Source organism: Miscanthus floridulus, chromosome 17 (genome assembly GCF_019320115.1).
Source record: "Miscanthus floridulus cultivar M001 chromosome 17, ASM1932011v1, whole genome shotgun sequence".
In the NCBI taxonomy this organism is placed as follows: domain Eukaryota; kingdom Viridiplantae; phylum Streptophyta; class Magnoliopsida; order Poales; family Poaceae; genus Miscanthus; species Miscanthus floridulus.
In genome coordinates this window covers 56,176,800-56,191,339 of record NC_089596.1, presented here as the reverse complement: position 1 = coordinate 56,191,339, position 14,540 = coordinate 56,176,800, and the positions used below count along the sequence as shown (strand labels likewise).

At 48.6% G+C, this 14,540-nt stretch overlaps 1 protein-coding gene and 1 non-coding gene across 2 annotated transcripts; both read left to right on the top strand.

Annotated features, from left to right (window-relative positions):
- Positions 1-1,093: 1,093 nt before the first annotated feature.
- LOC136515642 (uncharacterized) lies at positions 1,094-1,893 on the top strand. Its single transcript, XM_066509174.1, has 2 exons — positions 1,094-1,186; positions 1,570-1,893. The coding sequence occupies exons 1-2, from the start codon at positions 1,094-1,096 to the stop codon at positions 1,891-1,893; spliced, it is 417 nt and encodes a 138-aa protein (XP_066365271.1).
- A 12,205-nt stretch (positions 1,894-14,098) lies between these two features.
- LOC136519186 (small nucleolar RNA R71) lies at positions 14,099-14,204 on the top strand. The gene has a single exon (XR_010774747.1). It is a non-coding gene; the product is annotated as a small nucleolar RNA R71 (small nucleolar RNA).
- The last annotated feature ends 336 nt before the right edge of the window (positions 14,205-14,540 follow it).

Here is a 14,540-nt window from a genome sequence, read left to right as displayed (position 1 = left end):
AGCTGTGCCGAACTTCGGCATCCGATCTGCGGGGCTATGAGTGGCGGCTCACTGAAAGCGGTCGTACTTTTGGAATCAGTGTGTCGAGGGCTACGTCGGTACATATATATACACACAGCAGTTCAGAGATTTTGGAAATTCCAAGTATTTTAGGAAATAATTGATTTTAGAATTAAAATAATTACAGAAAATTGGGTTAGGCTCCGAAAAATATCTCTGAGCTCCAAAAAATACTAGAAAAATTGCTAGGGATAGATGGAAGAATAAGGAACACAACCAAAGTGGTTTTAGCTCCTGAAAAAGACTTTTGGATTGATTGAGAAAAAAGACAAAGTTTCAAGAAATAGGAATTTAATCCTGAAAAAGGTCAGGAAAGATTTCCGGAAAGAGAGGCATCGTTCTAGCAGCGTCTCAAAACTTTTTCTAGACCTTTAGATTTTGAAAACAAAGCATCTTATCTAACTTTTATTTTTCGCAAGTTTTCAAATTCTTTTTAAACCACTACTTGAAAATATTATTTTGTAGATTGAGATTTGAACTTATTTTTCAAACCACTCATCACAAAAGTACCAATTGCAACGGCATGCATGCGCAAACATGTTGCTACCCTTATGTTGTATTTTAATTAAAAAAATTCTTTCACCTATGTTTTTATGAGCACAAAACAATTAATAGAAATTATTTTACTCTTTTTAGAAAGTAGCTAATTTTAGGGTGTTACAACATCGCCACGAACCACGTCTCCGGTGATGAGGCGGTTGGGGTGGTCTTTAGCGATGGTCGGGACAAGGGCAAGGACAAGTGCGATGACCAAGGCAAGGACCCCTCCACGCAAAGGAGCAAGAAGAACAAGAAGGATTAGCGTCGACTGGCCAACCCAGCTTTGGTCGCCACAGCCGATCGTGCAAGCAAGCAGCCCCAGCAAGGCTAGCCCAACCACTTCAAAAAGCTCATGGAGAGTCCATGCACCAACCATGCCTACCCCGTCATGCACCTCTATAAGGACTACGAGCTCCTCAAGTGCTTTCTACGATAGGCCAACAAGCCAAAGAAAGGGAAGGGCAAGGAGGAGGCGGCAAAGAAAGGAGGCACGATGGGCAAGGATGATGGTGGCTTCCCTGACCCCAAGGAATGCCTCATGATCTTTGGGGGATTCGATGCCATCCACTCCAAGCGCCAGCACAAGGTATGCTATAGAGAGGCATGTGCCACCGAGATAGCCGTCCTCTCTTTCCTTAGCTGGTCAGACTCCTCGATCACTTTTGATCAGAGAGACCATACTTCCCATGTCGCCCAATCAGGTCACTACCCGCTCATCATCGACCCCATCGTCCACAAGAAGCTCCTCACCAAAGTGTTGATGGACGGAGGCAGTGGCCTAAACATTCTCTATGTCAACACCCTCGATGCCATGTGCATCCCCGGTCAGAGCTCCGCCCAATGAGCTCTCCCTTCCACAACATGATCCCAGGGATGCAGGCATACCCACTCGGGCAGATCAACCTGCCTGTCATGTTTGGCGACCGAGCCAACTTTCGCTCGGAGGTCCTCACTGCCATCTTGGGGCAGCCATGCTACGCCCAGTTCATGGCGATCCCCAAGTACACCTACCTCAAGTTGAAGATGCTAGGACCCAATGGCGTAATCACCATGGGTAGCACCTTTTCGCATGCCTACACATGCGACCACGAGCATTACGAGCTCGCCATGGCCGTCATTAACTCCACCGAGCTCCTGAAGCTCAGGAATTCATCGACTCCAGCAGTCCCAGACTGCAATGAGCCAACCTCCTTGAGTGCCTTCCACCCGACTAAGGAAACCAAGGCGATGGGGATCAACCCCGCCAACCCGACCAAGATGGTGTGGATCAGGACCAAGCTCCTAGCCAAATAGGAAAGCAAGCTCGACGACTTTCTACACGCCAATTGTGATGTCTTTGCGTGGAAACCTATAGATATGCCGAGCATACCAAGGTAGGTCACCGAGCAAGCATTATGCCTTGTCCCAGGCTCAAAGCCTACTAAGCAGTGCTTGTGTCTCTTTAACAACGAGAGGCATAGGGCCATAGGCGAGGAGCTCGCCAAACTCCTAGCAGCCAGGTTCACCAAAGAGGTATACCACTCTGACCGGCTAGCTAATCCTATTCTTGTGAAAAAACAAGACCGAGAAATGGAGAATGTGTGTTGATTATACTGGCCTCAACAAGGTGTGTACAAAGGAACATTTTTCTTTGCCATGCATAGACCAGATAGTCGACTCCACCTCAGGATGTGAAATCTTCTCCTTTCTAGATGCCTACTTAGGCTAGCACCAAATCATGATGAAAGAGTCTAACCAAGTCACTACTTCATTCATCACCCCATAGGTTCATACTACTATGTAACCATGCCTTTTGGTCTGAAGAACGCCAGTGCCACCTATCAACGGTGCATGCAGTGATGCTTCGCTGACCAAATCGACCCACCCAACTAGCCTGACCAAGTCAAGCGGCTGAAACCAACAATCGTCATTTATGTAGATGATGTAGTGGTGAAAACTGCTCAATCTAGTCACCTGATCGCAAATTTGGCCGCAACACTCACAAACCTCCAAAGGTTTAATATCAAATTGAATCTCGAAAATGTGTTTTTGGAGTTCCAAAGGGGAAGCTCCTTGGATACATCATGTCTGAGCGCGGCATTGAAGCTAACCCCAAAAAAATCATAGCCATCTCCAACATGGGCCCTATACATAACATGAAGGGTGTACAGAGGCTCATCAACTATTTGGCCACCCTAAGCCAGTTCATCTCCTGACTAGGGGAAGAGGGGATGCCTCTCTATAAACTTCTCAAGAAGACAGACGCATTCATCTAGACTAAGGAGGCACAACAGGCCTTGGAAAAGCCTCAAATCAACACTGACATCGCCCCAAGTCCTCATCGCTCCCGAATGGGGAGAACTCCTCCTCCTCTACATCGTGTCAAACAACCATGTTGTGAGCGCCATCCTTGTCATCAAAAGGGAGGAGCTAGGACTCCCCCTAAAGGTGCAATGATCGGTATACTTCATTAGTGAGGTACTCACTGATGCTAAGGCTCGATACCCCTAGGTGTAGAAGCTTTTGTACGCCGTTCTGATGGCGACCTAGAAACTCCTGCACTACTTCACCGACCATGAGGTCATGGTCTTCACCTCATACCTGCTAGGAGACATCATCTGCAACTGCGATGTCGTGGGACTGAATCTCCAAGTGGGCTCTTGAGCTCATGGGTCACAACATTAGGTATGTCCCTTGCACCACTATCAAGTCTTAGGCTCTCATCGACTTCATCGCCGAATGGACAGAAGTCTAGCTCCCGAACTTGGACATCACCCATGAGTACTAGACAATGTACTTTGATGGGTCAGATATGGCACTTAGCTTAGGGGCTAGAGTAGTTCTGATCTCCTCGGATGGGAGCAGGTTCTGCTATGTGATCTGTCTCCATTTTTTGGCCTCAAACAATGCCACAGAGTACGAGTCCCTCATCAACGGACTGCGCATCACCATTGAGCTCGGCGCTATGTGGCTGTACATCCATGGTGACTTAGAGTTGGTCATTGACCAAGTCATGAAGGAGTCCTCCTGCAAGAGCCCTCTCATGGCAGCATACTACCAGGAGGTGCACAAGCTCGAGGACAAGTTCCAAGGGTTTGAACTGCATCATGTCCCCCGAAAGGACAACGATGCTACCGATTTCTTTACAAAATTGCCTACCAGATGGGTTCTGTCTCCAGATGAGGTCTTCATTAACGATCTCCAGGAGCTGTCTGGCCACATTCTAGAGGATTCGATCTAGACACACTTCGACACCAATCTAGCACTCAGGGGCTCCAACCTCCTGACGTGACCCAACCCCTGGCCAAGTGCTCGGGGGCTCCGACCTTGGCGCCTTCATGATGACATCACCCACCAATGTCACTGTGGTGGCACCCGATCAGGCTGACTAGAGAGCACCACTACTAGCCTACCTCCTCGAGGAGGTTCTCCCAGCGGAAAAGACTAAAGCGTGATGAATCACTCGATGCGTCAAGACGTTCGTCGCCATCGGTGATGAACTTTACAAGCGAAGTCCATCAGGAGTACTCATGAAGAGCATCCTAACCGACCAAGGGAAACAACTCCTCCTCAAGGTCCATGCTAGAATCTATGGACATCATGTGGCCCCAAGGCCGCTGCTCGGGAAAGCCTTTTGCTAAGGTTTTACTAGCCCACTACGCTGTGAGATTTAGAGGAGGTTGTCCATAGGTGTGAAGGATGCCAATTCTATGCTCGGTAAACTCATCTACTGGCACAAGAGCTTTAGACCATCCCCATCACCTGGCCATTCACGGTCTAGGGCCTCGACATGGTTGGACCCCTCAAAAAAGCCCTAGGCGGTTTCACTCACCTGCTCATAGCGGTGGACAAATTCACCAAGTGGATAGAGGAGAAGCCCATCACCAATATCCGCTCGGAAGAGGCAGTCAAGTTCTTCCTCGACATCATCTATCAGTTTGGCATTCCAAACTATATCATCACCGACCATGGAACAAACTTCACCAGGAAGAAGTTCCTAGACTTCTATGATGGATACAGCATTAGGATCAATTAGGCCTCGGTCGGGCACCCACGTACCAATGGTCAGGTTGAGTGGGATAATGGCATGGTCCTCCAAGGACTCAAGCCCCGCATCTTCGACCAACTCAAGAAGTATGTTAGGTGATGGGTTGTAGAAGTTCCAGCGATCCTCTAGAGTCTAAGAACAATGCCAAACCAGTCCATAGGGTTCACTCCTTTCATCCTCGCATACGGATCCAAAGTAGTGTTGCCTTCCGACCTTAATTATAGCGCCCCGAGAGTAAAGGCCTTCAACCAAGACCGAGCCACAGAGAGCTCAGTAGGATGCAATCAACTTGCTTGAGGAGGCTCATGAGATGACCATCATCCGCTTCACTCATTACCAGCAAACTCCCTGTAGGTACCATGAAAGAAAAATCATGGGGAGGATCCTCGAGGTCGGTGACCTTGTACTTTGAAGGACCTAGTCAACCAAAGAGAAACATAAACTCTCACTACCATAGGAAGGTCCCTACATGATGACCGAGGTGATCTAGCCAGGCACCTACCGGCTGAAGGACAACAACCACAATGTTCTCACCAACACATGGAACATCGAATAGATACGTTGTTTCTTCCCTTAAAACTTGGTCTTACCGTTCTCTTTCCATTCAATGTCTACTCCTATAGCACCCTAGCCTGAGCACTCTCAGCTTGGGTTGCTCGAGGGCTCCATGAGGGTGTGATACCACCCTCCTCTTTTACTATCATATAGTAATACTTTTTGCCCAAATGAAAGGGCATCGCCCAAACAAAAGGGCATTTTGTTCCTTTGATTACCCTACGTAACTTGCATTTTAACCTCTCGATCAATCACACCCTGCCATGACCTATGGTTATGAGCAGCTGAGCCTCGCGGGCCATGCCCAGATTCTTAAGGTTGTAGTCTATGGGTCAACGGGCAGGTGCAAAAAAGAAAGGATAACAAACAAAGCTATGCTAGGGTAAAAACAAGGGTGGATGGGACAACTTTCCCCTCACAAGTGATTTCATCACAAAACAAACTTAGAATATTCACGAATGTAAAAGCTGTGCACATGGGGGCTCCCCATGAACTCATCTTTTACATGAACTGACTATTTCTACTCTAAACTCTATTATGGCCTCCTGGCGGCATCAGCTGATGGTATGGCCTCCTAGCGGCATCAGCTGTGCAAAAAAAGAAAGGCAGCTCACTTTCGGTCGGGATGACGTTCGGCTCTGTTGGGGGCGGGATGATGCTCGCCTCCGACCCAGTCTCCACTCCCTCCACAAGCTAGATGACATCTTCTCGACACACATCTTTAGCCATGGACGAATGGCGAGCCTCCATCACCCACTGCACAGTGACTTGGTCAGCAACCATCTATGCATGTGGCACCAAACTCTCCCTTGTTCATGGATTTTGTCTATGCTCCACCAATTGGCGTATCCTCTATAGATGGCCATGAAGTCCAGATCAGGGTGATGGGTCACCACCGAGGTCAGCACCCTCATCGTTCCATAGAACATGCCATCGGAGATGAGCACCCTAACTTCTTTTAGGACCTCCTCCAGTTGGACGATGGGCATACTGGTGCTCGGTCCTAACCCGAACACCTCAGAGATGACCACCTACGCGATGTTGCAAATCTAGTTGAGATCCCTTTCAAGAGCGTGTCACTCCTCAAGGGACTAGGCTAGCGCCTTCACACCTCGACCAACTGCTACTTTGACTGTCCCTAGCTCGTGCTCTAGAGAGTCGATCTTTCAACCCAATTCTAGAAAAAGACAACAAATTCAAAAGCAAAGGAAAGGAAAAATCAAGGTATCAACCGAGGGTAGAATAGGTACGTACCAAGGCGGGTGCTTTTGAGAATGGAGAGTCCTTCCTCTTGCTAGGTCACCCTCTCGAGCAGTCAAGCATTCGACTCCTCTACCCTGAGCATCTGCCCTCGAAGTGCAACCACTTCTTGTTCGGCGTCTAACTAGGACTTTCACTCCACCTCTAGAGCCTCCAAGGACTTCTGATGCGCCGCCTTGGTCTTCGCCAAGTGGACCTTCACCGTGTTAAGTTCCTGCTCGGCAGTAGTCGCCCAGCTCAACCACACATAGCTCTGCCGCCCGTGCTCCCATTGCCTCGGCCTCTCGGTCCTAGGACTCATGGTGGACAGAATCTAGCTGGTGCCTAAGCTCGTTAACCTACCGCAATGCCATTGCTTCTTGCTCCATCTGACCATGCTCCTCCCAAAGAAATTAGGACTTACGGATCGATATCATCTCTAGATCCTACTGAGACAAGAAGCAAGCATGCTGAGACAACTATTGAAAGGCCAAGGAGTCAAGGATAACACCAAAAATGTAGGGAACTTACCTCTACAATGCATGGTAGGTCAACTGTCATGTCTTGATGGACAAGCTCAACCCTCTCTAAGGCCTCCTAGAGCCTCACCTTGGTAAGGGCGAGATCAGACTCCATCGATAATCCTCTCTCCCCGAGCAGGTACTAGAGCTTCACCTCCTCCTCATCATGAAGGATGAACTAGGCCTTTCCTGACTCACCAGGGCAAGGCCACACCAGCTTGTGGGTTGCCCTTGGCCCGCTAGAAGATCCATCCATTGCAGTATCATGCGATGACCGGATCATCACTAGCTCCCAGGATGGCAGGATGACTTGCGACTCCACCCTAGTATCTTCCTCATCAGAGAAGGGGATGCCCACCGCCAGGACTCCATGGCTCACCGGCAGATGCACTACCTCTAGCCTGGCCATGAATCTTCCCAACCCCTCTAGCTCTAACCAGGCGGGCGAACCATGCGCTCCTCCGCCAGGCATGGCAAGGAGCTCGGTTTCCCTCCTCTCCTCCTCCACAACTATTGGGGGAGGGATCATGAGAGTCACCTCCAACTCAACCTCCACCATCACCATGGGGATCGCCGCCACCATAGCCATCACCACTACCGCCATTCTCATGACTGGCCAGGAAGACACAACCCCCTAGTGGGGAAGGTCGCGCCGCCGCCAACCTGCTTCCCTCGCCGCTCATCATGACCCACTAATCCACTATAGGCTAGGTCTCCACTCTTCTCGCACGGGAGGCAGGGAGATTCCCAGTCCTATCAGCCCTTGGCCGCTATCAAACAAGCGAAGGTTAGTCACACTAAAAAACTCAACTATGAGAACAAAAAGGAGCATGAAAGCATACCTAGACTGAAAGCGGAAGAGCCCTAAAGCCCCAACTAGCTGACGATGGGCCAACCGGATGAGGACCACTCATGGGTCATGACCCGCGCCTCCTAGCATCGGTCGAGGGAGGGGCCAACTCGGCCGGTCCCCGATTGGCTCGTGAATGGCTGTGACCACTAGCTCATGGAGAAACCACTAGAGCAATTGGCGGGGCATGCCCCTATTTGGGGTCAAGCACAAGCACCAACATTGAAGATGTAGGAGAATGATCACATCCCCCCTGACCAACTGGCATGCTCTGCCACACTCGGAGCAGGGAGGCATGAAGCCAATGATGCCTCCAAAGGGCGCGGCGACCATGCCTACTTCGCCTCTCGCTCAAGGGCGGTGTCTTCACTTGTAGTGTGCTTCCTTGACTCAAGAACATTACCATGTGTTTCCACATCATGCCCACCACCGATGGACACAGCCGTGGGCTCATGGTGCTCCACCGAGGTCACAACAGTGCCCCTAACTTCTTTGTCCTCTGAGGCACTTGTGTTGTCACCCATCTTCATGGGCTCCTTTGACTTGAGCTCTACCTCCACGTCACTCCAGTTCTCACCACCCCAGACCCGCTGGTTGATCTCCTTCTCCTTATCGAACCTCCTCCAAGCCATTTTGGCTTTCTTCTTCTTCTTAGCAAGCGCCACCTCCCTCTAGGCAGCTTGCCGAGCCACGCCTTTTGACCCTCTCAGAAGAGGCGGTCGACATTTATAGCCCATGAGTCCCTTCAAAATGAGCAACTCAGAATCAATCAAAATATCAAAATAACAAGGAAAAGGTCACACAAAGGGGGGCATACCAAATTTGACAGCTTCATGGCATGAAGGGGACCGGGCATCCCTTTGACTGTAGTCTTTATCCCTCAATTGCAGCCCTCGATTGAGATGACTCTAGACTTCATCCTTTGGCAACTCCTCCAGCGATGCGCGGTCGGGATCCATCGGGCTAGAGTATTCCCACATCGGCTGCGTTCTTTCCACCAATGGGGCGACCCTGACAGCAAAAGAAGGTATGGAAGACCCATAACCCATTGAAGCCATGCTGCACAAGCCTTTGAAGCTCTAGTCTCGATAACCTCCAACTTGTTTAGCCAACCGGTGGGACCCCATGACCAGCTTTCCCTCATCTCTAGCCTTTTTCCAATGAACGTCGGGAATGGCGCTTCCATTGGGTTCCTAATGTAGAACCACACACTGTGCCACCCCAGGTTGGAGTCATAAGGGGAGTACACAGGGTAGGGGACCGATGGCTTTGGCTTCTTCTGCAAGGCCAATCCCCCAACTAGCACAATTCTAGGTGGCTTCCCCTCAAACAGGGCTCGCCCGCTGAAGATCCTGCTGGAAGAGGTCCACATGTGGCTCCATCCCAAGGAAGGCCTTGTAGACAGTGATGAAGCCAATGATGTGTAGTACCCTAGTCAGGTTGAGGTGTTGTAGCTCTAGGCCCCACTCATTAAGGAGCCTGCGTAAGAACCAATGCGTGGGATACCTTAGCCTGCGCTTGTGGAAGGCGAGGAAGGAGATGACCTCATTGGCCTAGGGTTGCATAACAACTTCCCTTAGCAAAGGTGGCCAGCACCTCCTCATCCATGTTGGAAGGCCTCTAGTTTGATATCGTGCCTCGGATTTATGAATGAATCTGTGAGTTCTCCTCCCCCTCGCTCTACCCTCCTACTCTCCTAGAAACCTGCTGCGACACATGAATAGACTTGTCGAAAGGGAGGAAGGAGGAACGACAATGGTTGAAGGACGGTGAAAGAATAGGAGGAAAATCCTTTCCCTTCCCCTTATTTAATGCAAAAGAGCATGTAGTGGGACGTGGCCTAGGCGTGGGAAATACTGGCGCAACTACATGCAAACAATCCTCTACCTTCCCAGGCAGGATTTGGAAGGGCCCACCAATGGAATCTCCATTGAGGAGAGGCCAATAGGTCACCCTGAGTCAATCGGATGGCTCAGGCTACTGCCAAAACATAGGTAAGGAGCAGTGGGATGCCTCATGCGGGTTATGCCAACCCCAGTCACAAACAACAGACACGAATCCCATTCGGACATATCTGGTAGGAGCTCCCTAGAACCATCACTCGAGCCATCGAGGTAACCTTACCAAACCACATTTTCTATTTTCTAGTGCATAATCATTCATTTGTCCATTCTCATGCATGCATTCATACATTCATCCATACATTCATCCCATACATCCAAGCATTGCATATGCAGTTGTTGCATCACAACGCTTTGTGTTGCATCACGAAGCGGTAGTCGCCTTATTCGATATGAGCGACTGACTAACCGAGGTTCGAAGGCTAACCCACAAAGGGCTCAAGGCTGCCTCACATCAAATAGAGCTAGGGGAGCAAACATAGATGAGCCCCAGCGGCCATCGCCCGATCTACTCATAAGCAGACAGGGTCATCTCGACCTTCTTGTTTGATCCTGACCTCGAGCCATGCCCACAGAATCTCCATCGAAGGGAGGCCAGTGGGCCACCTGAGTCAGTCTCTAGAATGGCTTAGGCATCTAGTGGGGAGGCAGGGTTAAGGAGCAGTGGAATGCCACATGAGGGCTATGCCAACCCTATTACGAACTGATGGACCCATATTCCACTCGGACGTACCCATTATTTAGCTCACCGAGTGTGTCACTCGAGCCATCAAGGCAAGCGACATTAGCTCAACCCCTCTGATTGTGAAAACCATGGATGGGGTAACGCATGAAACTAGATTGACCCCTCGGCCACGCCCAACACTTGGGTTGGCTCTCCGTCTCGCTTGACCCCTCGGCCACGCCCGACACTTGGGGTTGCTGCTCCGCCTTGCCTGACCCCTCGGCCGTGCCCGACACTTGGTGTTGGAGCCCGACACTTGGGTTGGTGCTCTGTCTTGCCCAACCCCTTGGCCATGCCCGACACTTAGGTTGGCACTCTGTCTCGCCTGACCCCTCAGCCGCGCTCGACACTTGGGGTTGGCACTCTGTCTCGCTTGACCCCTCAGGCCACGCCCAACACTTGGGTTGGCGCTCCATCTCACCTGACCCCTCAGCCGCGCCCGACACTTGGGCTTGGCGCTCCATCTTGCCTGACCCCTCGGCTGAGACCGACACTTGGGTTGGTGCTTCATCTCAGCTCGACCCCTTGACCACACCCGACACTTTAGGTTTGCACTCTGTCTCAGTCCGACAGTGACCCATGATCTTAACACCCATCAGGGTTGTTTACACCAAAATTTGGGAAGAAGAACATGGGAACTCGAAGCTTCCAAAATTGTGCCGATCAAGGAATCGATTGCATGAGGATCTATATCAGCTGATTCTGATGCAACACTAGAATCAGCTCTCTTTCGGGTGACGCCAGCAGATAACGACAAGAAGCTATGGTTGGCAGTCAGGAGAAATATGTCAGACTCTACAAAAAGGGAAAGATTAGGGTCCAAGTTATCTTAAATTAGGAATGTTTTATTCTATACCAAAGATTGTAATGAGTCCTACTTAAGTAGGATTCATGCTTGTGATCCGGGTATAAATATTGGACCCCGACTATTGTAAAAGGACATCCAATCAATCAAATACAAGTTATTTACTTTTTCGGCTCCATGCCAACCCTTAGGAGTAGGAGTAGTGTAGATCTCGGTATGTTCTTCAACAAGAAGGGATGCATCAGTCTGGCCGACCTCCTGGCTTGTCTGTAAGTACCATCATGGCTTAGACTTTGGTTTGTACGGCTGCATTGATCTAGGTAGACCTCCACTACGAACTCTAGTATAAGCTAGTTATCGACTCTTATCCAGTTCAAGTATGGCTACATCGATCTGGTCGACCTCCACTGCTCGAACTAGATTAAGGTCAAATTATCGACTCTACCTAAGAGTGGCAATCTTTGGTAGATTCATTAAGTTACCTGATCTTGCTGATGTTCTTAGTGTCATTAGTTTGCAGCAACATCAATCCGCTCGGTCAAGATCAAGTTAGATTCGGCCTTATATCCTTTCATTCCGTTGTTCGCTTTATTACAACACTGATGTTTCTTACTCTAAGCAATTGGTTATGTTTCATCATCTATTCTACTTTGATCTTGATCGTGCATAGTACGTGGATTAAGGCAGTGTATGATCTTAAAGAGGTTTGCTGGTTAGTTAAGTCTGGTCTATAGTTCGCTATTATGGCTATAACGATTCGGTCGATCCCCATTGATGGCACTGTAGATTTGGAGGATGCTAGTTAGTAGATTTGTTCTCGATTAGGCGTGGCCTTAACTATTTGCTATGCCTGCATTGGCTAAATAGTCAATCGCCTATGCTTTAATGCCTATAGTGTGTGTCCATGATTCTGTTAAGCGTGAATAGATCTATGTACTTTAAGGGTTTGATCTGTTGTCTTTATCATGGCTGCATTGATCTAGTCGGACCCCACTGTTAGAGATGGTAGGTTAAGTCTGATGAGTCCATAGGTTTGTCCATGTGAAATAGTCGATTGTTCACACGTTGTAGTCCCTTTTCACCTGAATCGGCTATTTTAACTGATTTATATGAGCCTTCACGTATAGCATGTCTTTTGCGAAGCCTGTCGAAGTATAGATGGTTTTATTGATTCTTCGGTTTTAGTTTGTTATTATCATCATAGATGCCATCGATCCGGTCGAACCTCACTATTGATGGTAACATATTAGATTCGGAGCATTTGTAGATCCATTGGTATTAGACAGTCGATTTGTTCACGTGCTATATCTTTTCCTAATTTAGATTCATCGGCTCAACGATTCATACTGGTAATATCCACCTATCCAATGATCTCATTTATGTCTACGGGCATTGTACTTATCAACTTAAAACTAATCGTGATCCATAAGCTTTACTGTCCATAATAGCCAATTTCTGTGTGTATCGGCTATTTAGTCGATTTTCCCATCTGGCTGCTCCTAAAGTGGCACAATTGGAACTATCTAGGCAAAGACCGGCATGTTCCACCTTAAATTACTCATAAACTTTCTCTCCTTATCAATTGTAGGGTTAAATTGACTAGCATGTCTCAGGAGGAATCCATAGGATCGGTTACCTGTTGAAGCCAAGCGGATCTCTAGCTCTATCAAGCAAATCCTTTAGCTTGTCGTGTGTCGACGCATTTTCGTGCTAACACGGGTGCACTCGTGAAACAAATGTAAACAACCCCTTCATGACTTCATAGAAGTCCCAAAAGGGCTTGGGGGCACCTGTCGGGTTCATAAACCTGAGGTCCCCAATGGACCTGCTTCCCAAACAAAACTCAGCCTAGCAGGCAGCGTAGCAACAACATGCGCCTCCTAGGCTGGCCTAGATACATGATGAAAGGCCAACAGAACAATTCGGTCCCCGACCAGAAGGCCTGCCAAGGTGGGGACACGGTTCGACTCCGACCTCCTTTTCTGATCGGGGATACGCCAAACCTATTCTTGCAGCTCTTCCCCGACCGACACGGTCGGGGCTGACTAGGAACGACTGACTGGGGACACTCGCTCAGTGAGGGCCTGAGGATCAGGTGGAGCAGTTAAGGTAAGACACTTAAGTCAAACTGTAATACCGAGGACCTATACCCTTCCATACCCTGCACACCTATAGGATGCAACCTTCCAGGCATGTTAGTACCCAAACAGTATTATAGGTGCCGATATTTGCCATACTAGGCGAACACGGTAGAGCCTGCCACATGCATCTAGACATGAACTAGTATTGTGGGCGCTGATGACCATCTCGTACCTGACAGCATGGGCAACAAGACTAGGTAGCACACTTATACATTCTCTCTCTTTCTCTGACTTGTAAGAACCCATCCCCTTTGACTATAAAAGGGATGGGCTCTCTCCTAAAAAGGGATCTAGATACATTCTTGCTCTCTGGCTATTCTAACTCTGGCTCTCTAGCTCTCCTCAAAAAAGAGAAGTTAGATGATTCGAGCACCCAAGGACCCGAGAACCTAAATAGCTTAACAACTCTAGAATTATAAAGCTACACAACGCATATGCTCTAATACTTAGCGCACGTTAGAGTCCCCATCACTCTCGGCCCTTCGGTTCAGAGTCCAACCGGGCCTTTGACAACCTCTTCTTATTCCTACTCATTTGTAACCCCACAGCAAACTTCGAGCGCCTAGGGCTCAGAAAAAAAGTCACCGATCAACTTAAAAATGGACGTAGGGAACGTTGTCTAAACTAGTATAAATCTTGCGTAGTTTAGAGCTAGGCCACATCCGATCACAACGCATGGCAAAACTACAAATATTTACTTGTTGGTCACTTTTCACACCGACACAACCAGTTTTCCATCCATGGTGTGGGCAGGCAAGGATGTATTCTTGCAGCCTCTCCCACACTTCTAGGATGGATTCTGATGCTGTCTGCTAGAAGTTGGAAATTCTTCCATGATTCGTCTATGCTCTCACAGATATAGCATGTCTTTCGGAAAACCTATCAATGTATAGATAGTTTTATGAATTCTTTGGTTTAGTTTGTTACTATTATCATAGCTACCATCGATCTGGTCAAACCTCACTATTGATGGTAATAGATTAGATTTAGAGCATTTGTAGATTCATTGGTATTAGACAGTTGATTTATTCATGTGCTATATCTTTTCCTGATTTAGATTCATCAGCTCAATGATTCATATTGGTAATATCCACCTAGCCGATGATCTCATTTACATCTACGGGCATTGTACTTATCAACATAAAACTAATCGCGGTCCATAAGCTTTACTATCCGT

What these genes read in the sequence shown, in the direction of transcription:
- LOC136515642 (XM_066509174.1), top strand. Translation starts at nt 1,094, where the DNA reads ATGGGCAAGGATGATGGTGGCTTCCCTGACCCCAAGGAATGCCTCATG. An exon ending in ACTCCAAGCGCCAGCACAAG is followed by an intron (nt 1,187 to 1,569) that starts GTATGCTATAGA and finishes ATCTTGGGGCAG; the next exon opens with CCATGCTACGCCCAGTTCAT.